The sequence below is a fragment of the Camelus bactrianus genome, chromosome 1 (assembly GCF_048773025.1).
Source record: "Camelus bactrianus isolate YW-2024 breed Bactrian camel chromosome 1, ASM4877302v1, whole genome shotgun sequence".
NCBI lineage: Eukaryota > Metazoa > Chordata > Mammalia > Artiodactyla > Camelidae > Camelus > Camelus bactrianus.
In genome coordinates, this window is record NC_133539.1 from 7876006 (window position 1) to 7903799 (window position 27794).

General features: G+C 39.4%; 2 protein-coding genes and 1 long non-coding RNA gene across 8 annotated transcripts in view; 1 reads left to right on the forward strand and 2 right to left on the reverse strand.

The window, feature by feature from the left end:
• The window catches only part of MORC3 (MORC family CW-type zinc finger 3), a 36993-nt gene extending 30348 nt beyond the window's left edge, over positions 1 to 6645 (reverse strand). Inside the window, exon 1 of one of the 3 annotated variants that reach the window (XM_074357957.1) lies at positions 6505 to 6645. In XM_074357957.1, coding sequence (XP_074214058.1) covers positions 6505 to 6543 — 39 coding nt within the window. In that variant the 5' untranslated portion in view covers positions 6544 to 6645. Of the gene's footprint in view, positions 1 to 5554; positions 5809 to 6025; positions 6067 to 6504 lie in introns of those variants that run through there. The other 2 variants (XM_074358010.1, XM_074357985.1) reach the window with 2 other exon arrangements.
• LOC123617321 (uncharacterized) lies at positions 6573 to 8157 on the forward strand. Its single transcript, XR_006725421.2, has 2 exons — positions 6573 to 6714; positions 7286 to 8157. It is a non-coding gene; the product is annotated as an uncharacterized LOC123617321 (long non-coding RNA).
• Positions 8158 to 16997: 8840 nt separating this feature from the next.
• The window catches only part of DOP1B (DOP1 leucine zipper like protein B), a 95992-nt gene continuing 85195 nt past the window's right edge, over positions 16998 to 27794 (reverse strand). For 3 of the 4 annotated variants that reach the window (XM_074357761.1, XM_074357702.1, XM_074357818.1), the window contains 5 exons: positions 21605 to 21741; positions 19937 to 19989; positions 19551 to 19712; positions 18144 to 18273; positions 16998 to 17640 (listed from right to left, as the gene is read on the reverse strand). In XM_074357761.1, coding sequence (XP_074213862.1) covers positions 17389 to 17640; positions 18144 to 18273; positions 19551 to 19712; positions 19937 to 19989; positions 21605 to 21741 — 734 coding nt within the window. In that variant the 3' untranslated portion in view covers positions 16998 to 17388. Of the gene's footprint in view, positions 17641 to 18143; positions 18274 to 19550; positions 19713 to 19936; positions 19990 to 21604; positions 21742 to 27794 lie in introns of those variants that run through there. The other variant, XR_012504089.1, reaches the window with a different exon arrangement.

Genomic DNA, 27794 nt, shown 5'->3' on the forward strand with positions numbered 1-27794 from the left:
TTTATCATCTGTAAAAATGAGGGTGATAATAGTATCAGCTTACCCAGTTGTTAAAAGAATTAAATAATTTCATATTTGTAAATGCTCAGAAGAACACCTGGGACATAATAAGCATAATAAGCATGTGTTTAAATAAAAAGTGTACCTTTAAAAGCACAATTGAGCTCATGTAAAAATAAAAAAATCTTTAAGGGCCTCAAGAAGGAATTAAAAACAAAAATAAGATTTGAAAATGGGAATGCACTGGCGATCAGAGTGGGGTGCTTAACTGGAATACAAAGAGTTCAATTTTAATGGTGCCTAGGGACAGAAGATATGGCTGGCAGAAGAGAAGGTGGCACTTGGAAGTAACTGGCCCTATGCCTAACAGGAAGCTTGTATGTTTTTGTTTGGATTCTGGGTTTAAAAAAAAAAAATTTAACATAAAGTCCTTTAAAGAGGCATGCCTTCACTTGGGTTCAGTGTTTCAATTTATACAACATGCAGAACTACTGTGAGACACAGCCTCGACCAGACTGCATAGGATTCCCCCAGGTCAGAATTTAATATTTGAGTACACAATCTAAAGTAACATTTAAGGAAACAATCTATCAGAAGAAAACATTAGTCAACAAGATACATAAGTATTAGGATTCCCCCTCCACCCTCCACAAACACTAGGTGAAAGAACTATCAGCCCTAATAGAAATCCCTAATTAGGGAAATAACTAGACACTTAAAAAGGAATTCTCCCCAGCAAAAAAGCACATAAAAATGAGATGCAATGAAGGCCACACAGTTATTTTAAAGAATCAACAGAACTTTTAGACTCAACACATAGTTACAAATTTTAAAAAATCATTTAAATATAAAACTTTATAAACATGAAAACCTGAACACATGGAGTGTACCTCTACTCCCTCCTGAAACCACTCTACAATGATGGGAAAAGAGGTATAAACCCAAAAGAACCAAAAGAATCAAAGAAGTGAGTAATAACAGTAGACAAACTTAGTAGTTCAGAAACTGGAAAGCACAGACCCGTGATAACTGATTTATTAGCCTGGAAAGAGCTAAATTCAAAGCCTGTAGGACATGGGAAAACCAACAAGCAGGCCAGGAACGTTGGCAACCCCAGACTTTTATACCTTTGAAGTCAAAGGTACTAAAAGTTACATGAAAACAGACAGACTGAAAGTCTCTGAAAGAAGCAGTTAAGATTCTCCAGACTCATCTTTTACCCTCAGCTACCCTCAGCAAACCATGTTAAGACTGAAGTTCTCTGGAGAAACTGATGGCAGCGGACTCAGAGACAACTGAAAGCAGGTGGGTTAAAAGCAACTCAGCAAATAGTCCAGAAATAAACCCTCTCATACATGGTCAAATGGTTTTTCACAAGGGTGGAATGACATTCAATAAGGGAAAGATAGTCTTTTCAACACATAGTGCTGGGAAAACTGGGTATTTATAAAAAAGAATGAAGCTGTACACTTACCCTATACCCTATACCATAAGCAAAAAAACTAACTCAAAAATGAATCAAAGACCTAAACATAAGAGCTCAAACCACAAAACTCTCAGAAGAAAACATAGGGGAAAAGTTTCATTATACTGGATTTGGCAAATTTCTTGAATATGACACCAAAAGCACAAGACACAAAAGAAAAAATAAATAAATTGAACTGTACCAAAATCTAAAACTTCTGTGTATCAGAGGACACAATCTACAGAGTGAAAAGGCAACTTACAGAATAATGGGGAAAAAATCTGCAAATCAAGTATCTGATAAGGGGCTAATATGCCAAATATACAAAGAACTACAACTCAACAACAAGACTACAACCCGATTAAAAAATGGGCAAAGACTTTGGATAGATATTTCTCCAAAGATGCTCAACATCTCTAATCATTAGGGAAATGAAAACCAAAACTACAATGAGATACCAAATCACACTCAATGGGATGGCTATTATTTAAAAAACCGAAAAAACAAAAACACAACAACAAAACCAGAAAATAACAAGTGTTAGGGAAACTGTGGAGAAACTGAACTCCTGTGCATCCTTTGAGGGAATATAAATGTGTAGGTACTGTGGAAAACAATACAGAGGCTCCTCAAAAAATTAAATATAGAATTACCATATGATTCAACAAGTCTACTTCTGGTTATATACTGTTTATATACTGAAAAGAACTGAAAGCAAGTCTTGAAGAGACGTTTGCACACCCATGTTCATTGCAGCATTATTCATAATAGACAAAAGTGGAAGCAACACAAACGTCCACTGATGGATACTTGTGTTGGATAGATAAACAAAATGTGGTGTATTCATATGGTGGAATATTATTCAGCCTTAAAAAGGAAGAAAAATTTGACACATGCTACAATATGAATGAACCTTGAGGACACTATGCTAAGTGAAATATGTCAATCAAGAAAGACAAATAACATACAATTCCACTTATATGATATACCTAGAGTAGTCAAATTCACAAAAGGTTAAATGGTGGCTACTAGGAGCTGGGGGAAGGGGGAATGGAGAGTTATTTTTTAATGGGTACCAAGTTTTAATTTTGCAAGATGAAGAGTTCTGGAGATTGGCTGTACAACAGTGTCAATGTACTTAACACTACTGAACTGCACACTTAAAAATGATCATGATGGTAAACTTTATGTTATGTGTATTTTATCACAATAATAAACAAATAAAAACGAAGTCAGCAAACTGAACAATGTGATATTCCTATCTCCTTTCCTCTGCTGAGCTTCCAGAACTAGCAGCCAGGTTTATATATGCCATGGCAGGAGACTAGAGGTAGAATTCATCTCTGGAAAACTGAATTTCTAAAATTTCTATTTGGTTCTTTTACAACAGTGTCAGGCCATTCTGAATAGCTTCCTCCAACCCTCCACCACTTTAAAAAATTTACTTTAAAAGTTTTAAGTTACTTCAAACATACTCATTTTACAGTCTAGCACTTCCATTCTTTAGGGTCAACAGATACTGCCACAGGGTGCCCCAACAACAGCTGGCTTTTTCCCCCTAATCACCCAACACTGACGCCCACCAAAGAACTAACTGTACCCATGTATGAACATCTTTCGGTCAACATTTAGTGTCTCGCTTGGAAATACAAGCAGAAATCTATTCACCTCCAAACACTTGAGAATGTGTAAAATTAGAATCAAAAACAACACACAGTGAAAAGAACATAAATAGAGGCAATGCAATGAGCAAAAGACACTTCAAAAATACTATGATTAATATGCCCAGTGGTAAGAACAAATATTTTGTTGAGAGAGATTTTAAAAAGACATTCAGAGAATAAGACAGTGTTTACAATAATAAAATATATAAGAGAAAGCTAGGGGATCAAGTGGAGATATCTCCCAGAAAAGAAAAGAAAAAGCAATGGGAAGGAAAACAGGAAACAAATGAGAACAGAAAAATAGAGGGAAAATTTTTGTCAAATAAAAAAGAAAAATCTCCAGATATTAAGGACTTGATTTTCCAGCCTAAGCACCAGTACAAAGCATAGCACTCTATTAAACAATCAAGCATGCCGTTAACATCCTGAGAGAAATCATTCCTAATCTAGAATTACAAGCCAGCCAAATTATATGTAAGGAAAGAGCAAGGGCAGCATAAACATATTCCCAAGAAAAGACGTAAGAATATACTTCCCATGAACTCTGTTCTTAGAACGCTATACCTGTTTTTGGAAAAACAGAAAGGATTCACTGCTGCCAGTAACAAAAACAGCAAATATTTACTGTGTGCTTATGGCACACACAGGACCTTTATAAGACCTTTAAATGTATCTGCTGGTTTAATTTTTAAAACAACCCCTTAGGTGGTAAGACTGTTACTCTCATCCTTTAGGTCACACATCCAGTTGTCAGTCAGAATCTGAATCCAGGGAGGGTTCCATAACCCACACTCTCAAGTCACTAATTTATTGTTGCCTGCCAAAGGAGTAACCCCCAAAAGCGGAATATGTGGTGGAATGGAGACAGAACAAAAAGGGGAAGGAAACTTCCCTCCAAAAATGATAAAGGGAAGTCCCCAAATTACAACTGAGCCAACCAAACTGACAAAATATTGGGTGTGCTTAAATACACCTGGAAAAGATTTTCCAGTTCTCTGAAAGTTTGGATGAAATAGTGATCAGTACAGAGAAAAACTAAACAAAATACAAATTGATTAGTAACTTCAGGGAAAACAAAAAGCTATATAGCAAAGAAAATGCAACCATAGTTCTGGTTGGCTCATTTGTGAATAATGTGAAGAGTGTTAACCAATCATATAGTAATTCAACCAAAAAAAAGTGACATACACATTAGAAGGCTGAGAGGAGGTGAAGAGTGTATGTGTCAGCTAAATCTACAGCAGGATTTCTGTGAAACAGCAAGACAGTATCAGAATTTTACTTAGAAAGATGGAGGCAAAAAACAAAAATTTAAGTTTCTGTCACTCTGTGTTCCTTTCCGGGATCCGCAGACTTCCTAATGATTTTTTAAAATTTGCATACATTGTGGTTCACCTTTTGTGCCTTAGGTTCTAGGGCTTTTGACAAATGCATAAGCTCATTAATTCCTAGGTCCTCTCCTAATGCAAGCATTTGAGTGCTACAACAAAGGAACGAACATGCCTTTATTCAAAGAAACTTTATTTATGGGAACTGAAATATCTATGTCACAGAATTTTCACGTTACGAAATACTTTTCTTTGATTTGTTTTCCCCCCAACCATTTAAGGATAGTGTGCCATACAAAAACAGGTGGCAGGTTGGATTTGGCCCATAAACTGTAGTTTGCCAACTCCTGTCCTAAAGCAAAAGACCAGTGGAAATGCCAGTCCATAAACTGCAGATGGGAGATTTCTGTCAATAAGATTCCAAAAAGCCCATATTACCCACAAAAGACAGATATAGCACATAGACAGCTGCTACACCCAGAGAGCCAGCTAACAACACTAGTCTCTTAAAACTATCTTGACCCTTATCCTTGCTCCCTTTGTTTTCTCAGTCTTGAAGAGACAGAGACGGCAACTTGGGAAGAGCTGGGGAAGGGAGAAGAGAATCCAACTGCAGAAACAGCAAGGAAAAAAAATAAGTTCACTCCTTTTCCTCACCAGTTTTCTGGGACAGAATTTGGCCCAATCTGAGAAGGAGCAGGCTTTAAACCGAGTAAGAGCTTTCAAAGTAGTTAAGGTCAGATTTAACACTACCTGAGGCTAAATGGAAAGCGTTAGAATCTGCTCAGATTCACCCCAGTGAGTTAGCAAATAATGTTTAAAGCCCGTGGTAAGAAAGAATAAAGTTGCTCTCAGTATTCCATCTACGTATTAACTATCTCATTCAATAAACCAGTTACGTAACCAAAGAGCCTTTATTCCGAATATGTGAAGAACATTCATAGATCAAGTCCCCTCCAAAGGAAACAGAAAAATGGGCAAAGGATATGAAGTAATTTTTTAAAAATCCAAAACCAAAAAGGGTGAAATATGAAAAACTTTCAACTCCACAAAGTAAAGTAAATGTAAAGTAAACCCAGATACCATGTCACACTCACCAGGAAAAACGTTAAAATCTGATGATACCAGGTGTTGGTAGGAATCTGGCTGAACGAATTAAAGTAAAAGGGCAAAGCACCATTTTTAAAGTAACAGTACTACCATTCGGCATGATAAACTTAATGAGACTGGTGCAGCCATTCCTAGGCAGGAGTTCTCCTCAAGAGGAGATGCAAGTTTCTGCATAACAACGCCAACTTTCTAAGCACAATCAGGTAGAGAGGCCACGCCCACATTTCAGGGTGAGAAAATTTTGATTCACGGAGTGTGACCGCTCCCTCGCACTGAAGATTCAAAGATACAAAACATGCTGAAGGATTTCTAGGAACCCGAGACGCTCCGGAACAAACACGAGACCAAGAGACAAGAGGCGAAATAGGAGAGTTCGGTGACCTCGAGATTTGGGCTTAACTGGAGGGAAGCGGCAGGAATTTACAAGAAACAGGAAGACTAGTCCCATCTAGCTTTACCCCGTCCCACCGCCAGGAGGTCAAGGCTGCTGGGAATTTCTGACCGCAGAGAAGCCCTCTCTCCCGCTCCGGGACGCCCCGCAGATCTGCAGGCCCGCTAGGGTCAGGGGCCCCGCGGTCCGAGGGGTGGACGGGCCGGCCGCCGAGGCCTCGCCCTCGGACGACAGCTGCGGGGCAGTCAAGAGAGCCAGGAGGAGGGGCCGTGGCCCCGGCCCGCCCCGAAACCGCAGAGGCAAAACAGAAACCTAACGCGGGGAAAGGAAACTCAGCCCGGCCCGCGCCGCCCGGCCCAGCTCTGCCAGCCGCCCAGTCGCTTCGCCGTCGGGAGAGAGATGGCCGCCGCCTCCCCCGGCCCCGCCGCGGCCCAAGCCGCCGCTCCGGGCCGACGAGTCGCCACCGCCCACTGCCGGCCCCCCCTCGCTTGCCCGCCTGCCCGCCCTCATGGGACACGGCCCGCTCCACCCCTCGCGGCTGCTCACCGCGCTGAGGCGGATCCCGCTGGGTGGCTGCGCCGCCATCTTGAGCGAGCTACAAAGCCAGGACCGGCCTCAGCCGCAATTCGACTGGGAGGCGGCGGGGTATCGCAGTGGAGCCCTCTGTGTTCCGCCCACTTCCGGGGCGGGGCGCGCGGGTGGCCCCGCCCACTTACTTCCGCCTCTCGGCGCAGTGGAATTGGGAGTATAGGGAAGGTAAATTCCCCCCGGGCTTTAGGACAGCGGGAGAGCTAGGCTGGAACCTCCCGTCCCTGAGGGATAGGGCGCATGCGCGAGGCGCAGCAGGGGCAAACGGGTTGCTGCATTAACTGGGTCTGGAGGCTTTGTCAAGTAGTAACCAGTACTGAGGCTTTAAAGAGCAAAGAGCTTCTTTCGGGTATTGGGAATTGCAATAGGGACACAGAGGTTCCAACGAAATAGAAAGAATGTTCAGGGAAGGGAAAGAGTCAGGGGATTATAAAGGCAAAACCCACAAGGTTGTTAAAGTTGTCTTGCACGAATTATAATTGACTCTGATACAAAAAGGAAATATTTGTCCTTAAGGGCTAGACTCTCACGAGTTATTTAGTGTAGGGGCTTGATAAGTATCTGTAATTTCTGGAACATTGCACAGATGTTCTGGATGCCTGTGTTAGACGATAAGTGGTCAAAAGGTCAGATTCTATCTGGGCTGAGTCATGTATAAGTCAAACTTCCTCAATGGCCTCTGACTCCATTTTGGAGAGCTCTCTTAGCAATACCAAATCTTTTTATTTTCTTTTTGCAGCTTGAGGGTCTGGAGTTTGGTGCCACAGGCGTTGGTGACCCAAAAAGGTGCACTCAGGGTGCTTGACCTGGTTGGACCTGAATTACATTGAAAAAGCCATCACATGCCCACCATTGTCAGCATGATTTGAAACCTTATTAATGAATTGAAGACTTTGTACTTTTGGGGTTTACCCTGAAAATTACCATCCTTCGTCCTGATAGAGTCCGTCCTTGCATGCAATTTATTGAGTCATGTACATTTACTCAGTGTCAACTTTGAGCTGGGCGTTGGGCTATGTTAGTAGGATACAGAAATGAGTAAGTCAAAGGCTGTCAGGTACTGCAGCTAAAGAATTAAAAGGTTAAAAAATATCCATTGCATTTTTGTAATTGTAAAAGTAATACATTTTGTAAAAATTCAAATAATACAGAAATATAAAACATAAAATTTATCCCAATCCCTTTACCAAAACATATAAACAATTTGGTGTACATTACCGTAGATTTACTATAAGCTAAATATTATTTACAATATGGAACTAGACCTTCTCTGCAACTTGCATTTTTGTTTTATCTAATTATTTCAATTTGAGGTTTATATGTGCCCAAATAATTTTGAATAAATGAATGAGGAAATGTAAACAAAACAAAGCAAAAACCTCTGTTCTGTTGTCACCCTTACCACTGACTGTTGAGTTGTTGACTGGAAAAAAGTGTACAACCTCAAGGTTGAGAATTACGTTTTATTCAGCGGACATACGGAGGTAGCTCTGAGGGACTGCTCCTAAGACGTAAGGGAGGAGCCAGCATATATACAAGTTTTTGCAAAAAAATCAAGTAATCAGAACATCAAAAGGTTACTGTTAATTAAAGACATCTCAAGTTAATGAATTTAGTGCTTTTCTGTATATGGGAAGATGCAAGAATCTAGGCTCATTGAAAGCACTTTTGATGAGCACCTTAACTCCCTAGGGCCAGTATCCTGGTTTTCTTCCTCCTGAATCCTCTCAAGGTGCACATTGCGGTGAGGGGGGCGCCAGTGGCTGATGACTTGATGGCTGCAGCATCCTTTGTTTACTGATATGGCAGGGACATTCTTTGTCCACAGGGCCAATGACATAATGTGAATCATCTAAGTAAGAGTGTTAGTTAATGCCGTTTGCAATGCTCTGGACTGGGTAATTTCTTAGTTTCCTCCAGCTGTAAGACTGTATTGCTATGTAAGAGGCTCTTTCATCAACTGTTTATTGACAGCCTACTTTGTGTCTGTCAAAGTGAGGGCTCTAAGGATGCAGTGATGAGTAAAATAGAGGTTGCCACTCTTGTGGAATTTACAGTCTGGTGGCTGTTTATTAAATAAGTTATGGCTCATTAGTGAGTTACGAAATCAGTCTGGTGAGTCTCAATTAGCGAGTGCTTTGTCAAAAAAAAAAAAAAAGAATAGACTTTTAATTTAATAGTATAGTGCAATGTCTATCTGTGCCTAAATCCAACTTCTTCACTTCTTAGCTATGTGATGTTTAGCAATGTTGATTTTTTTTCATTTTTCAGTTTTATTAGGTAGAATTGTTACAATTTGACTGCACATATACAATGTATTGCATGTAAATACATATATACAATACACTGCACATATTTTTAAAATTTACATATATGTACTTTTCATTGTTTCTAAGAACAACGTTGATTTTGAGATGAGATTAGCCTGGATTATCCGGGTGGGCCATAGATGCAATCACAAGTGTCTTTATAATATAAGACATAGGAGGAGGGAGGTTTGGCCACAGAAGGCTATGTAGCCATGGAAGCATCTCTCTAGAGACTTGAAGATGCTATGATGCTGCTGGTTTTGAAAATGGCGAAGGGCCATGAGCCAAAGGATGCCAGGAATGCAGCTCCAGAAGCTGAAAAAGGCAAGGAAACTATTCTAGAGCCCTTAGAGTTTCCAGAGGGAATGATCCCCAGCAGACACCTTGGTTTCAGCTCATTTCAGACATCTGGTCTCCAGAACTGGAAGAGAATACATTTCTGCAGTTTTAAGACATTAAATTGTTGTAATTTGTTAGAGCAGCAATAGAAATAGACAACCATCTATTCGTGTAGAAGCAAATACTTAACTGTACCTACAAATTCTTGCCTCCCAGGCTCTAATTTTTTTTTTAACCTAATTGTGCACACTGTGGAATTTTACGTTGTCAAGGCTTACTCATATGTAAGAAATATGAGGTGAATGTGTACAGGCTTAACTTAAACCAGATAGTATAAATGGGGCTTTTCCAGGAACATAAATACTCTGCTGTTTCCCTCTGGTGCTTGTGTAATACAAACGCAAGCTGATTTGGAAATCTTTATTTTTAAAAATGTCAAAGCTGAGTTTGATATGTTTTTTATAGTAAAAACTATCTTCTTTTGGGGGGGTGCTGTGTACGGAATGTTTGTCTCCCCTCAAAATTCGTATGTTGACATCCTAACCCACAAGGGGGTGGTATTTAGAGGTGGGGGGGCTTTGGGAAGGTGATTAGGTCTAGAGGGTGGCTCCCTCATGAATGGGATTGGTGTCCTCGTAACAGAGACCTACAGAGGTCTCTCAACCCTTCTGCTATGTAAGGACATGGCAGGAAGAACCAGGAAGGTGCTTTTATCTTGGACTTCCCTGCTAACAGAACTGTGAGAAATAAATATTTATTGTTTAGGTCACCCAATCTATCGATGGTGTTTTTATTTTAGCAGCCCGAAATGACTAAGACAGAAAAAGAAAAATTTTAAATTTCCATAGAAGAGTTAGAACATTGGTCCCACAAAATAAAAATCTCTGATTGAAATTAAACACAATGTGAAATCTGGTTGCTTTCACAAACCTATACAGTTATGTATCTTGACTTATATGAAACAGTGTATCCCAGAGATCCTTCGATAGCTGTACATGAAAAGCTTCCTCACATTGTTTTACAACTTCATGACACTTCATTATATTGCTGTAGTCTATTTAGCCAGTCTCCTACTGATGAATACTGAGGTTGTCTCCAAACTTTTTGCTATTATCAATAATATTTACAATCAATAACTTGTATGTAAGTCATTTTACACATATGCATGTATAGCAGATAAATTTCCGGAAGTAGAATTGTGGGATCAAAATTACAGCCACTTTTTTTACTTTTGGTAGAAACTGTCCAATTTTCTCCAAAGAGCTTGTACCGATCTCTATTTCCTATAGCAGTGTAGGGGAAGTCCTGATTTCCTGCTATCACTGATATCTGCCGAAATGGTCAGTGAATAATCTCTCAGAGCAATTTAAACTTTTTTCTCATATTGTAAGTTTAGGTATCTTTTTACGTTTGTAAAACCCAATTGTTTGTGTGTGTGTCTGTGTGTGTGAACTCCCTGTTTATATTTTTGCCCACTTTTTTTTAATATGCTGCTAATCCCTGTATCTAATACTTTTTTTCATTTAAAAAGATTGAAGTATAGTTGATTTACAGTGTTTCAAGTGTACAGCAAAGTGATTCAGTTATAAGTGTGTGTGTATATATATATATGTAAATTATTCTTTTTCAGGTTCTTTTCCAATATAGGTGATTACAAGATCTTGAATATGGTTCCCTGTGCTATATAGTAGGGCCTTTTTGGTTATCTATTTTATATAAGTTAATCTGAAACTCCCAATTTGTCCCTCCCCCCATCTTTTGCCCACTTCTCTATTACTTTTGATAGATCTTTCAGTACTGAAGAAATTAGCCCTTTGTAATATGTCTCAAATATTTTTCTGTTTGCCATTTGTCTTTTACTTTGCTTATGAAGACTTTTGTTGCATAGAATTTTAAAAAGACAATTTATGCAGTCACAATGATAGAACTTTTCCCTTAGGCTTCTAGAATTTATGTTCATTTAAGAAAGATCATCCTCATTGCTGGTTTATGTAAATATCTTTTCATTTCTTCTAGCATTTTCATGGCTTCTTCATGGTTTCAATCTTTGATCTGCTTGGAATTTATTTTGGTGAAAGATGTGAGATATGAACCCAGCTTTTTCCCTTGTTGGTTACCCAGTTATCCCAACACCATTTTTTTTCCTTCTCTTTTTTTTAATGGAGGTTCTGAGGATTGAACCCAGGACCTCATGCATGCTAAGCATGTGCTCTGCCACAGGGCTTACCCTCTCCCATCAACACCATTTATTGAATAAGACATCTTTCCCTCTATGGTTTTGAAGTGCCACCTTTATTACATACTAAATTTTTCTAGGTATAGAGGTCCATTGATAGACTTTCTATTTTGTTTATTGGTCTCTTGTCCATTCCTGCACTGGTGCCAATTATTTCAGTTTTATAGTATATTTAAGGATCTCAGGTTAGTTCTCTTCAATACTCTTTAACTTAGAACTTACTCTTTTAGTTAGACTTTACAACTTTATGATGTTGAATCTTCCTCTTCATGACCTAGTAAATCTTTCCTTTAGCTCCAAGTCTTCTTTTCTCCTTTGGTAGTGTTGCCTTCAAGGAGCTCTTGTAAATGTTTTTTCCCCTATTTTCTTATTGTTGTTATTGGAAGTGGGATTTTATCCAGCTCATAACTGGTCAATTATATATATTTATTGCCTTTAGGCCAGTCATACTCTTCAGTTGGCCACAAGCTCCACCCCACCAATGGTATTAAACAACTTGTTTGCTTCCTGAAGGAATTTAGATTGTTAGCCTGGCTTAGATTCAGAAACAAACAGAAGATAATTGGAAGGAAAACATGCAACAATATACAACCAAGAGCTTATTAGTTACCGTGGTATCTTTAATATGACACAGAGCTCTCCAAGCAGTACAGTTAATGCACAGAGTCCAGTGTTCCCTCTCCTTACAGAATGGAAGTGCTTGGTTGTCAAAAGGTCCAGTAAGAAACAAGGACGAGCCCAGTAAAGACATAGCAGTCCTCACAGAGATGCTTCAGGCAGGTTGGGCTCTGAATCTACCTAATCAGGCAGTTCTGGGACCAGCAGGAAAGAGAGAGGAAAGCATGCCCAGCAGAGCACTCTCGTGTGTCTGAAGTGGTGCTCAGCAAAACCACAGGAACCTCAGCGAGGGGATTCTTAGAGTGATGGAGAGTCCAAGATTAGGGCTGAAAATACACTGTTCCCTGAGCCTACGTTCTCTAGTCCTACAAATTCATTCATTTGATTTACTATTCTTTTTCTTCCTTCCAGCACCACCTTGAACAGATAAATCAACCTTTGCAGTCTTCTTTCAATTACCTACTAGCTGCCTGTATATGCCAGACACTGAAGGAACCGAAGATGCTGGCTCTTCCTTTTCCACAAAAGGGCCCTTGCCCTGTACCAGTGATGGACCACTGCATTACTAGGTGCATCCGTAGGGCCACTCGCTGTGCCTGAGGAAGTGTAGAGAGATGCAAGACTGAGGAGTTTGGATCTCAAAGATGCGCTCCTACATATTTGCTAAGTAAACCAACAAATGATTTGAGCAGGACTTCGCCAGGTGAAAGAGAAGGAGAAAATAGCTTCAAGCAGATGAAAGAACATACATAAGAAATGCAGGTGAGAAGCCCTGAGTGGTTGGAGGAGACAGGAGAGATGGCCGAGGCCTTTAGGAAGGAGGCTGGAAAGCCCAGTGAGGCCCCCGGGGTCATTACTACAATTTCAATTTAGAGTAAAATATTAAGCAACAGCTTTTTCTAAAGCTGAAGCATTGAGGGGCAAGTTTCTCTCCTTAATTTCCCACCCCCCATCTGCTCTGGTTGATTTTGGGGGGAACTCAGGATAGCACAGATGTTTGTTCTCTAGGTAAGGAGGAGCCTTGGCTATCTCCTCTGTCCTCACTGTTTTAAGATTTTATTGTGGTATCATATACAGAACATAAAATTGATCATTTTAACCCTTTCTGAGTGTACAATTCAGTGACATGAATTACATTCACATTGTTGTGCGACCATCAGCACCACCCATCTCCATAAATGTTTCGTCATCCCAAACTGAAATTCCGTCCCCATTAAACACTAACCCCTCCTTCCTTCCTCCTCCCAGCCCCTGGTGACGACTGTTCTAGTTCCTTTTTCTATGAATTTGACAATTTCATGTACCTCATATAAGTGGAATCTAGTAGTTGTCCTTTTGTGACTGGTTTATTTCACTCAGCATAATGTCCTCAAGATTTATCCATGTGTGAGAATTTCCTTCCTTTCTAAGGCTGAATATTCCACCGTATACCACATTCTGTTTATCCATTCATCCATCGATGGACATTCAGGTTATTTCCACCTCTTGGTTATTGTGGATAATGCTGCCATGAACATGGGAGTACAAATCTCTCTTCCTGAACTTGATTTCAGTTTTTAGTGGAATTGCTGGATCAGAGGGGTAATTCTATTTTAAACTCTTTGACGAACTGTCATACTCCCTTCCCAGATCTAATTTTAAAGTCCTTTCCCCCCTTGGTTTAAAGGTGGGCTTATTTGATTTAGATGGAGAACCACTTGGAAAGAGCTACCTGTATAGGATGAGAACCAGACAAGCTTTAGCCTCAAGGGCTTCCTCCTCGATCACGTAAGAACTGTCATCTTTGTGAATGCGTTGCTCTGCGAACTCATGTTTCTCCAAGTGGTCCGGGAAGCACTGGCATGAAAAACAATTTATTATACACACAGATTCCCAGTGTTACCCTGTCTACTGATCCAAACTCTCTGGAGAGGAGGCTAGGCATTCTGCAAGGTAGCAAGCTCTCTGGATAAGTCTGTTCACATGCAGGAGTGGGGACCCCTGTTAAATGTTGCTTTGCTGGATTCTAATCACAACTGACAGGTTTCTAACTGCAGGGTCCTCATAAGCATTCCAAAAAACGCGTGAAGGGGTCTCTTTGCTCTGAACTTCAGAGACAGCACAAAGTCCAGTTGAAGATGATGGAATACAAGTTGTGGAATGATTACTACACAATCTAACAAAATATGTAAGCATGATAAGACACTACTGTGGTGATTCTCACAAGGTTCAGTTGCCCCTTACTAAGGAATGGGTGGATTCCTTCACTGGCCCACGTCCATATGCACAGTATTCTCTTCTTTGATGGTTTTACTTTTGCATGTTCATCACTTTGTGTGCCCTATGAAAATGCAAGTAATACCTGGTAGAAGGCATAGTCCTACATCAGAGCATTTAATTCCAAAGGCCAGATCCTGCCTGGTCTCCCAAGTTGTTGTTCAAAACTTTTAACGACAGGCTTCATCAACTATTTCCATGAACCTAGTTACTTCTATTTGTAAATTAACTGGGCATAACACAAATACTGGAAAATAAGGCTTATCTCCTTTGAAACACACCTCACCACTCCTCGAGAGCCAGGAGCCGCCACCTCTGTGCTGTGCTCCAGGATAAGCTGGCTTGGCAGGAAGCCCACTGGGTGGGGTAGCACCGAAACTCTTCTTCACATCATGAAAGAGCAGCAGCCCTCTCGGGGTTTTCCTGTTTCACTTTCTCCGCACCGCGGTTGAGAATGTCACGTTCTAGAGCAAGACAAACCTGGGTTTCGGTTCCTGGCTCTGCTGATTTTATAGAATTGAGTAACAGTCCCTGCCTCCTAAGGGGGTTAGGAAATCAGGCACGTGACACACGCAGCACCACGCCTGGCCCTGGGAAGCACTGCAGTGGGAAGGACCACACATGCAAACCCCGTTCCCACCACACGTCCTGCAGCTGTGTGTTAAAAGCTCTGCTTTGTCAGAACACCAGTCCCAATGCTCTGCCCTCAGAACAGTGGCACTTTGGTCCCTGGGCTGGACATCTGGCTTAACTTCTTCTGGGAGGAACTGAGTCAGAGGCATTGTCTTCAAAGTGGGGTACAGAAGGGTCTCCACTGGGAAGAACAAAAAAAGAATTGCTAATTTTGTTTTTCCTCATACTTAAAAAACCTCCATTTTCTCTTTTGTAGAACACACAATATGTTAGTACTCAGGTTAATTAATGTAACACACAGGCTTGGCGACACTGAGGGGTGGGCACAAGTTTCATTTTTACTGATGGGTGCACGATCAAAACTTTATACAGACCACAGAGGTAGCACAGGGGTGGTTAGTTGCTCCGACTCTAAGGTAGTTACCATTGATATTTCCATTTTATAGATGAGAAAACTGAGACACACAGGATTTGCCCAGCCTAGCAAGTGGGGAATGCTGAAGAGTCAATCTAGGCAAACTGACTTCAGAGCCTGTGCCCTCAAGCACTGTAGTATGTATGCTGACAAGGGATTTAGACGTCCATCACATTTATATGGGGGGGGGCATTAGGTCTATTTATTTATTTATTGTTAGGTTTTTTTTTTTCCAACGTGAGTACTTGGGATTGAGCCCAGGACCTCGTGCATGCTGAACATGTACTCTACCGCTGAATTACACCCTTCTCCCCAATAAGACTTTTTTAGTGCTCTGTGGTAAACATGTATTGTTGAATCCCTTTCAAGATTTCTGTTTAATGAATAAAGATTAAATTACATATGGCATTGACAGAGACCATTAAGTTGTTTTAGATACTGGAGAGAAAAAAAATGAAAAACAAACTTTGTAAACCTAAGGACAGATACAAGAACTACCTTTTGTAGCATAATATCTACTGACGATATAAATAAGCTATTAGTTTTGTTAATTTTGATAGGTGACTGTATGCACCCACCCTGATGTTAACTATGAATCAGCATATGGTTATCTCCTTACAATCTGAATTATGGGGAAGTCCTCATATAAGTTACATACAATTTATAATTCTACATTTCAAGATTTAACATTTTAGTGACCAAACCTGCAAATGATTTTAAAGATACCCTCTATGTACAAAACCAACAGTTTCCACCTAATTTTTAACATACATTTGTATGAATACCCGTGTATTTAGTGCTTTTTGACTCTGATTTTTAGCCCTTATTTAGGGAACCAAGTGGTTCTGTGCTGCCCGAATCCTATATGGGGGCTAGTGACACAAACTGCTTCTGCGCTGCACACATACTAATAAGCAAGAGGATGTGAGGAGAAACTTAACCTGTAATGTTGGTCAAATTCCCAAACACCCCGTCTAAAAGAGGATGGATCTGAGAGCACACGTTAGGACAGTACGCATCATCTGACCTGGAAAGTGATTTTATGGCCCTGGTGGCTGAAAAGCGGACATGAGGCAGGCAGGTCTGGCAGGTAAGCCCCGCGCACTGGTGCAAAGTGAGCACCCCCCGCGGAGGACGGGCGCCAGGCGGGATTCTAAATAGGGTGGTTGGCGTAAGACAGAGGCTTGAAAAGAATGGGAAGACATGCTGTCAGCCTGGAGGAGTCTGTGCCGAGGAATGGATTATTTTAATGAACAGCGATGGCTGCAAAACGCTTGAAGAGATCCCAGAAGGACAGAGTAATAAGGAGGAGTCCAAAGAGTGAACTTCCCTGATAGTAGTTCCGGGCCTTAACGGCTCCGTGACCACGCTGATTGATTTATGTTAAATGGAGAGTGCTGGCAAGGCACATTCTGGTACACAACTAAGGTTACAGCTGTCAGAGGTTTGAAAACTGTGTCTTTCTTACCCAGCAGAACAGAGCAAACACGTGCTTTTAGTAGGCGAGGGTTAAATACACTGAGATATCTTCAACTCTCGCCTCTGCTGAATAGTCAATGGTCACGGGCAATTAGTATTTTCAGAAAATAATGTATTTTCATTAAAAAATGCAGTACCAATATAAATGCTTAAAGGGACATGTATGACAAGTTAAAAAAATAATATTCAATAGGTTTACACTTTCAGAGAAATGCATACACACAGACCCATCTATCTACATCAACAAAGAAAACAACTCTTCACTCTCTTCGCCTTTTACTCCATATTACAAATTTTATGCCACCGTTAGATGATATATTAATTTTATTTTCTTTACATAAATTGAGGAAGAAACATAAAATTAGATCTAAATGTATTACAAGGCATTCAGGGAGGCGTGTTTTGTTGCCCACCAGAAAATTATCTGAAATTCACTTTCAAAATTGAAATAGACTTGTTTAACAGCAGTATATCCTGGCTCCTTTCTTGTCTGGAATATTATCCTGGTTTTCATCGAAGCAGCAGTAAGTGGATTAAATACATTCTGTCTTACAAGGTTAACATTCCAGATGTTCCAAAAAATCACATTCAACACATTCTTCCAGTTGTTTCAGGACCTTTGGGCCGTCTGCGATGGGGAACTCTATGAGTGGAGGGCCTTGGGTGTCAGCAGGCAGTTTATTTTGGGTTTTAAAAGCACAATTTAGTGTCTTGAAGAACGGTATCAATTGCCTAATGCTGGAAAGAGAATGCTGGCACAGAAGAGGGAGTTCGCTCTTCATGGTCATCTCATCCGAACTGCCGATTTCCTGCGAAAAACACAACAATCACTCAGCCTTGCTAAGAGTTAGAGAGGCACGTGGAGCACGTGCAGGCAGCAAAAGCTTGGGACAGGCCCTTCATGAAAAGTCACCATCAGCACTGCTGGCAGCAGTGTGAACTCAAATCCCAGGTCTTCAGCTGCCGTATTCCACCAGGATTTGCCCCAAGTCCCCTGACCAGGGCCCCTGCCCACCCCTCCTGCCGGTCCAGCCTCCAAGTAACACAGGGATTCTGTGCGCCTGACTACTTCTATGTGACACTGTCACCCAGGAAGCTTTACCTCCTAGCAACTGGGATGACAAAGTCACATACAAATGACGAAACCAAGATGGAATTTATGAACACCTCCCAGTTTGAACACTCAGATAAGAAGACATTTTGAAAACTGTTCAAAGTCATTGAAATCAAATGGAGTATGGAGTACTTCACTCACTGCTCAGCCCTTCTCCCCTCTGCCACAAGTATCCATTTTAAAAGAGAAAACATTTACCCCGTATTTTAATTTTAGAAGTTCGAGAATCCGGACAGTGTGGGGTTTACATTCTTGGTGATTCTCCTCTAGATCTGATGAGAAGGCAGGGCCCTCCGTGTCCACTTCAGGAACAAATGCCCACCTATAACTGGAGGAAAAAAATCCAACATCAGGCATGCTGGCTCAGAGCCCACTTAAAGATTTTTAAATAGTTTTATTGAGATGTAATTCACATACCATGCAATTCACCCATTTAAAGTGTACAGTTCAAAAGTTTTTTGGTATGTTCACAGAATTGTATATCCATCACCATAATCAATTTTAGGATATTTTCATAACCCCAAATAGAATCCCTGCTCCCTTTAGCTATCAAGCCATTCAATCCACTACACCCCTTTGTCTGGGCAACCACTAATCTATCTTCTGTCTGTACAGATTTTTTATTCTGGACATTTCATGTAAGTGGAATCACACAGCATGTGGCTGTTTGTGACTGGCTTCTTTCATTATACTGTCAAGGTTCATCCATGGTGCAGCACATGTCAGTACTTCATTTCTTTCTATTGTGGAATCTTTCACTGTATATCACATGTTATTTATCCATCTGTCAACTGATGGACATTTAGGTTTTTTCTACTTTTTGCCTGTTATGAATAATGCTGCTATGCATATTCATGTACATCAGAACTCATTTCAAAAAAAAAACCAAAACACTTTTTAGAGCAGGTCGTAGTAAAACTGAGCAGAAAGTACAGAGGTTTCCCATATGCCCCTGCTCCCCTCTGCCATGCACAGCCTCTCCAACTTTTAACACCTCCAACCAGTACATTGGTTACAATCAATGAACTGACACTGACTCATCACCTATCACTATTACTTTACCTTGGGGTTCACTCTTGGCATTGTGCATTCTCTGGGTTTGGACAAATGTGTAATGATATGTAGCCACATTATAGTATCATACAGAGTAGTTTCATGGCCCTAAAAATCCTCTCTGCTCAGCTTCCCTCTCTCCTCACCCCTGGCATGCACTGATCTGTTTACTGTCTCCACAGTTTTGCTTTTTACAGAACATCAAATAATTGGAATCATACAGTATGCAGCTGTTTCAGATTGGCTTCTTTCACTTAGTGTTTCTAACCACAAACCTTTCTACATGATTGCTCTCTTTTGGGGGACAGGACAGAGAGAAGTGGCATCTGGGGCCAGGCATGAAATTAAACATATGAGCAGCTGTGTTAAGCCTACAGGAAATGTGAGCCAACAAGGACAGAGTGAATTGGAGACAGTGTGTTCAATTTATTTAATTAAAAACAAACAGACAAAAAAACCTACACAAATGCAATGAGGACCACCAGCGGGTGAGTGTTTTATAAGCCCCCAGTAGCAAAAACTACCTACACACACACACACACACACACTTACATTTGAAATAATGGCATCTTGTCAGGTGGAAAAGAAAGTGCTGTGTCCAAGAATTTGCAAGCTGATAAATATAAGATGAGTTCACTCGGGGGTATCTCCCCCACCGAGGGCCCATTTCCATCAGAGACTGAAACTTTCATTCTGTTGATTTTGTTGCTGTTTCTATAAATTTGCAAAGAAACTCTTGTTATAAATTCACTCACATCTTCTGGAACCCATTTGCCTTTGCAACGTCCCCTAAGAAGGTTTTCCTTTCAAGCAATGTTCAGAATAGCAACTGACCCCTCACATATACTTCGAAAAAATACTGTTTAGCATTATTAATCTACGTCATACAGTGATGCCCATTAACCTCACATACGTGCACAGACCCTTGCACTACTTACCTCAATGATTCATCCTCCTTCAGATCTTCTTCAAGCTGTATGAATGTATGAACCTTAAAAAAAAAAGTGAAGTTACTATTTGAGAGAGATTAAACGTACTTTAATGTTCAAAATTTGTATGTCCATAAAAATAGCAAATAAAGCAAAAGAAACAATCAACAAAATGAAAAGACAGCCTATGAAATGGGTGAAAAATATTAGCAAACCATATCTGATAAGAGGATACTATCCAAAATGTATTTTTAAAAAACTCATACAACTCAATAGCAAAAAAAAAAAAAAAGCAAATAATCCAACTAAAAAATGGGCAAAGGACCTTAATAGACACTTTCACAAAGACAATATATGAATGGCCAATAGGTACATGAAAAAATGCTCAATATCACTAATCATGAGAAAAATGCAAATGAAAACTACAATGAATCTTGTAATAACCTATAATGGAAAAAATCCACAAAAGAATATATATATATAACCGAATCACTTTGCTGTACACCTGAAACAATGTATATCAACCATACTTCAATTAAAAAAATTTTTTTTAAATCCCACAATGAGCTATCACCTCACACCTGTTAGAGCTGCAGTCATCAAAAAGAGATTACAAATGTTGGTGAGGATGTGGAGAAAAGGGAACCCTTGTGCACTGTTGGTAGGATTGTAAACTGGTGCAGCCACTATGGAAAACAGTATGAAGGTTCCTCAAAGGATTAAAAATACAACTACTATATGATCCAGCAATTCTACTTTGGGGAATATACCCAAAGGAAATGAAAATACTGTCAAAGAGATATCTGCACCCCCATGTTTACTGCAGCATTATTTCCAATAGCTAAGACATGGAAACAACCTAACTGTCCATGGACAGATGAATGGATAAGGAAATTGTTGTATATGTATACAGTGGAATATTATTCAGCTATTAAAAAGGAGGAATCCTGCCATTTGCAACAACATAGAAGGACCTTAAGGGCATTACACTAAGTGAAATAAGTCAGAAGAGAAAGATGAAAACGGTACACATCTCACTTATAATTGGAATCTGAAAAACAAAACCAAACCAAAATGAAACTAAACTCATAGAAAAAGAGGTTAGATTTGTGGTTACCAGAGGCAGGGGGTAAGGGGAGGGAAACTGGATTAGAGTGGTCAGAAGGTACAAACCTGAGTTATAAATAAATACTAGGGATGTAACATACAGCATGAGGACTATAGGTAACACTGCCGTAGGTTATATACGAAAGTTTAGAGCTGTCATCACGAGGAAAAAAATTTTTTTCTTGTTTTTTTCTTTGTGTATCTATATGAGATGATGGATGTTAACTGAACTTATTGTGGTAATCATTTCATGATGTTTCAGTCAAATCACTATGTTGTACACCTTAAACTAATACAGTGCTGTATGTCACATACCTCAATAAAAGTGGAAAAAAAGTTTAAAATAGCAAATAATATCAAACAGTACAAATTATTTGAAATAATGGATAGTTGAGAGATCAAGTATGATTAAAGGATAAAATATCTCTATTTAACCAAGAGCTATGTGCTACAAACTTGATTAAAAGTTCTGCAGATAAAATTAGATATGTATTAAATAATATATTATTGCTGAGGAAGCATTTTTAAAAGCTCCATCTTTGCTTTCAAGAGTAAAATAGTCGTACTTACCAATTCAGAGACCATTATTGGCCACAGTGAAGTCAAATGTTGAGGAGATATTCTTAGCAGCAAAACTCTGAAAAAAAGAAACATCTGAGCAGCAACTAGGGATGTCCGTCCAACTCTGAGATTGTCTGTCAGGCGTTCTAAGGGAAGAAGATTTTAGAGATGTCACACACATAGGCAGTTTGGAGTTTCTCATTCGACAAAGAGGAAAAACAAAACTGCAATTGCTTCAACATCTGACAACAGCCCTGTACGTGAAATGGGTGTGGGAGAATGGTTCTGTGCCCCTTGTTTGCCCCCAGCCTGCTTCTTTGTGAGGGGCAGCAGTTCATGGCCTTTGTTTAAAGGAAGTGAACCAAGTGACTCTGATTCTTCTGCTACAACTGAGTAGAAAGGCACATGCTTCTGACTCAAGCCAGAGATCCACTGGATGATCAATGATCAAGTGAATGTTCTTCTAAGAATATGAAACAAGACACAGAAACCAAAGACAGTCCTTGGTGAGTGATGCAACTATAAGACAGCATAGACTGGTTGCCAGATGACACTATATTTCGGGGGTGAGGAGTGGCAAATGGAGTGAGCGAATAAAATAGAAATATTCAGTAAAGTTTAGATTTGATGGCCATGGCAAAAACTTGAATTCCTGCAGGAATAAAAAAGTTATAGTATACGTATGCATATGTATAACTGAATCACTTTGCTGTACACCTGAAACTAATATTGTAAATCCACTACACTTGAATAAAAAATTTTTAAAAAATGGGTTAAACTCTAGTCCCTAACAGATTTCCTCACTTCTCCACTGAAATAACTGTTTGCAGAACTGTGATGTCCCCCTCCCCATAATCTGAGGTTTCTTAGGAACATAACAAATTGCTATAGCAAACAGCTGAACTACAGTCATGCTAGTGAAGATTCACTGTAGCACACTGGTAACGAACTTCTCTTTATTTGAGGTATTTAAGTGGGTTTTTATTTCTCCCTTTAAAAGTACTCTGACCAAATGAAAGAGCATGCATAGCTCAGGTATTTGACAAACAAGTTGGCATTTTTTAAAGAGTGGTTTGTGCTTCTGGACTAGATGGAGTAAGTATGTTACATCCTGTTTTTCTGACTGCAAAGAAATGGACCAAAAAACCTTGGACAAAAGACATAAACCAGTATCAGAAAACAGGTGAAGGAAAGGTGGCAGGACTAGGTAGGCTCCTTAGAACTTAAGGAATGACCTGGAAGTGGGTTCCCTGGGTTTTTTAAATTTTTTTTAATTTAATTTTTAATTTTATCCCAGCCTAGGCAATTGAAAAGAATAACTTGGAATGCCGAAAAAAGTCTCAACTTGAATGAGAAAAGATACCCAAAAGACACCAATGCAGAGATAATACAGAAGTTGGAATTATTAGAAAAGGATTTTAAAGCTGCTATCTAAAAATACTTCAATAATCAATTATGGACACTTGAAACATGTGAAAAATAGAAACTGTCAGCAAAGAAATAGAAGATACAAAGAAAAGTTAATAGAAATTTTAAAACTAAAAAATAGAATCACCAAGATGGAAAAACTTACTGATGAGCTCAACAGCAGAATGGAGATGACAGAGAAGAGGGAAACTGAAGACAGAATCAACAGAAATTACTCAAACTGAACAAAGGAGAGAGAAAAACATCAGAAAAAAGAAATGAACAGTCTCGTGGGCCAGTGGGACAACAAAAGATCTAACATTTGTGCACCAATGTCCCAGAAGGAGAGTAAAAAGAGTAAAGGTTGGAAAAAACGTTTGAAAAAAAAAATGACTGCAAACTTTCCAAAGCTGGTGAAAGACATACATCTACAAATACAAGAAGCTAAGTGAACTCTAAAGAGGGTAAAATCAAAGAAATCATGTTCAGTCACATAATCAAACTTATGGAAACTAAAGACAAAGAAAAATTTTTGAGAGCAGAGGGAAATTATACATGACCTAAAAGGGACAATAATTCAAATGGTAGCAGATTTCTCTTTAGAAACTACAGAGTCAAAAAGTAGCAGCCATTTTTCAAGTGCTAACAGAAAAGAACTTCAACCCGGAATTTTCTATTTTCTGTGAAAACATCCTTCCAGAATGAAGGTGAGAGGAAAAAAACAAAACCAAAACAAGATGAATAAGGGTGGGAAAGAAGTCTCAATGAAGGAAAACTAAGAAAAGTTGTTGCCCGTGGCTTTGCACTAAAAGAACAGCAAAATGATGTTATTCAGACTGAAAAGAAATAACAGTAGGACACATGAAAAATGGGGAATGACTAAAGAGCAACAGAAAGGGTAAATACACAAGTAAAAATAATATTCTTTCCTCTTGAGTATTTAAATTATGTTGGACAGTGAAAGCAAAAAGTGTATCACTACCACTTGAGGTTCCCAGCATAAATAAAGGTAGTATTTCAGACAACTATCATATGGGAGAAGAGAAAAGCATCCAAAACGGTGGTAAAATGTTGATACTAGTAGATCACCGTAAGTATGTACATTTTATGTTTACTGTAATCTCTAGAGCAACCACAGCAAAAAACTATATAAAGAGATATACCCCAGAACCACTTCAAGTAAATCAAAATGGAATGCTGAAAAAACGTGAAAGTAACCTCAGGAAAATAGGAAGAGGGAAACAGGAGTGAAAAACAAGGAACAAACAGAAAATAAATAAAAAGGCATTAATAAATCCTGACATGGCAATAATTACATTATAGGCAAACTGTCTCAACATACTAATTAAAAGAGAGCAATTGTTAGAACGGATTAAAGGAATGACCCAATTATATGCTATCTTACACAGAACTCACTTCAGATGTAATGATATAGGTAGGTTTACGGTAAAAGAATGGAAAAAGATACACTATGCAAAAATTTTAAGAAAACTGGAGTGGCTCTATTAATACAAAACAAAATAGACTTCAGAGCAAAGAAAAGTACCAGGGTCAAAGAGGGACATTACATAGTGGTAAGGTCAATTCAACAAGAAGATATATTAATAATATTAAATTTTTTTTCCTCTTTTTTTTAAACTTTTTTTTATTGAGTTATAGTCATTTTACAATGTTGTGTCAAATTCCAGTGTAGAGCACAATTTTTCAGTTATACATGAACATACATATATTCATTGTCACATTTTTTTTCGCTGTAAGCTACCTACCACAAGATCTTGTATATATTTCCCTGTGCTATAATATTTTTATATGTTTATGCTCCAAACAACAGAGGTGTAAAATACATGAAGTAAGAACTGAAGGAACTCAACCAGAGTAAGTACTGACAAGTATAGTTGAACTTCAACATCCCTATCCCATAACTGATAGCACGCATAAGAAAAAAGTCAGTATGGATACAGAAGAACTGAGCAATACCATCAACTAACAGGATCTAATCAACACTTGCAGAACACTCCACTCAACAGCAGCAGCAGAACACCCCTCATTAAGGGCTCATCGAACATTCACCAAGGCTGTTTTATGATCTACGATATAATGTAACTTCAACAAATTTAAATCGTACGAAGAATGTTCTCTGACCATAACAGACTCAACTAGAAATTAATAACAGAAAGATAACTGGAAACACTTGGAAATTAACAAACTTCTAAATAAGATATGGGCTAAAGAGGAAGTATCAAAGGAAATAAAAATAAATATACATAAATGAAAAAGTTAAAATATAATATCAGATTTTGTGGGATATAGTTGAAGTACTGCTGAGAGGGAAATTTACCGCACTAGATGCTTACATTATAGAATAAGAAAGCACTCAGATCTATAATCTACGCCTGTACCTCAAGAGACTAGAAAAAGTACAAAATAAACCCCAAACAAGTACAAAGAAGGACATAATAAAGAGCAGAAATAAATGAAATTGCAAACAAAACAAAAATAGAGAAAAATCAATCAAACTAAAATCTAATTATTTGAAAGGAAGAATAAAATTGATAAATCTCTAGAAAGACTGACCAAAAAAGAGAGAAGGCAAATTACCAATATCAGGGATGAAAGAAGGGAAATCTCTGCAGACCCTACAGACAGCAAAGGGGTAATGACACTTCAATTATTGTGTAAGTGGGAATGCAAAATGGCACATCCACTCTGAAAACCAGTCTGGCAGTTTCTTGTAAAGTTAACCACACATTTACCATACGACGCAGTAATCAAACTCTTGTGTATTCATCCTAGAGAAATGACACCTTATGTCCACACAATAATGGTACATGAATGATTTATCATGGAGGCTTTCTTTGCAATAACCAAAAACTGGAACAACCCAAATGTCCATCAGGTAAATGGATAAATGAACTGTGGTACATGCATAAAATGGAGCACTATTACTCATTAAAAAGGATCAAACTCTTGATACATCCATGAATGTACCCCACTTGCCTTGGGATGGTTCTCGAAGGCATTGTACTAAATGAAAAAAGCTAATTTCCAAAGGTGACATACTATATGATTCCATTTACAGGATATTATCAAAGTGACAAAATTAAAGTGATGGGGAACAGATGAGCAGATTCCAGGGTTTAGGGTTGGTGGAGGGTGTGACTATATAAAGCAGGAGTGACTTGAGGGAGTTGTTCTGTAGTGAGTTCTCTATCCTGGATGTGGTGCTGGCTGCAAGAATTTGTATATGTTCACAGAACTAGACATACACACGAACACAAAAAGAGTACGTGCAGAAACTGGTGAAATCTGAAAAAGTCTCTAGTTGGGTTATGGTAATATTCCCACGTCGACTTGCTGGTTTTGATGATGGACTAGGTTTATATGAGATGAGATCACAGGGGAAGCTGGAGGAATAGTTAACAGGAACATGAGGTACTATTTGTGCAACTTCTTGTGAGTCTTAATCTATTTCAAAATAGAGTATTAAAAAAAGTGGTTGGCACACATAGGGCATATTTTATATTGATGCTTCAAATAAAAGCTAACTTCATGAGATCATTCTTCAGCTAAGATGATCTATTTCAGAAGCTCTAGTTTTCCTCAATCTCTAATATTCCTTTCTTAGCTGAGTGATAAACCTTACAGGCTTAAGGAGTCCTTGTGAGCACAGAGCTGGAAAAGCCCTGAGCCAGCATCCACGTACCACCGTCAAGGTTGTGGAACCTCGCTTAGGCTGGCCGCTCAATCTCACCGAGTCTGTTTCCCACCTGTAGAACTAGAGTCGTCCCCTTGCTCCACCTGTCTCGAAGGGCACCTACTGAGGACCACAGCCTATCGCTGGGAGCCAGAGGGGCAGGTACTAATCTCTCTGAGGATCAGAATCCTGATGTAAAAATGGAGCTAATACAAGGACAATGAGGAAGACATAAAAGATGGCAAGTACCCCAGTGGAGCTGGAATGAGCTACACTCATCCAGCTTAAAGGGAACAGAGCGCTGCCTCTAGACCTTTCTGATCCCCTCATCAGGGGCCTTTGTTGGGGGGCAGTGATACCTGTCCTCCTTTCATCCTAGACAAGCAGCATTTTGTTGTCCTCCCACTCCTTTAAAAAAGTAATAACTGCTTTAACCTTATTTACAGCTTCTTTTGGGATCAATGTAAAATCTTTGTCACTATAAGGCAAGGTGTACGGAGCTGCTCACTTCCTCACCCTGTGCTCATCGATTGACCTCCTTGGGGCCACTTGATGGCGCTGTCAATCAGGGGAAAAGGACCCTAGATGGAATCCCAGAGGAGAAATGGCAGACGTTCCCCATTCCTGCCTCTTCTGATTAGGCCTGAACTATTTACGAGGGTGTGCAACTTATAAGCTTCTGGATGCATCTGCTCCCTTGACTTGGGCGTCATTGCTCTATGGGGCCAACATCCCAAGACTGTCAGAGAACACTCTGAATTCTGTCACCCCAGGACCTCAGTGGCTGGGCCTATCAACAATCCTGGGGACAATGACAATACAGAGGCAAGTGATTTGTAAACTGTCAGTTACAGTTTTTAAGAGAGCAGGGTAAGAGATCTGTGACATAATTCTGTGTGGAAACAACCTGAATACCCTTCCATTGGTGAACTGGTAAACAGACCACACAACGGAATACTACAAATAAGTGGTAATAAAAAGGAATAAGCTATTGATAATACAAAAGAACGACTCTCAAATACATCATGCAAGTCAAAGAAGCCAGGCTCAAAGGCTACACACCGTCTAATCACATGTATAGGACATTCTGGGAAAGAT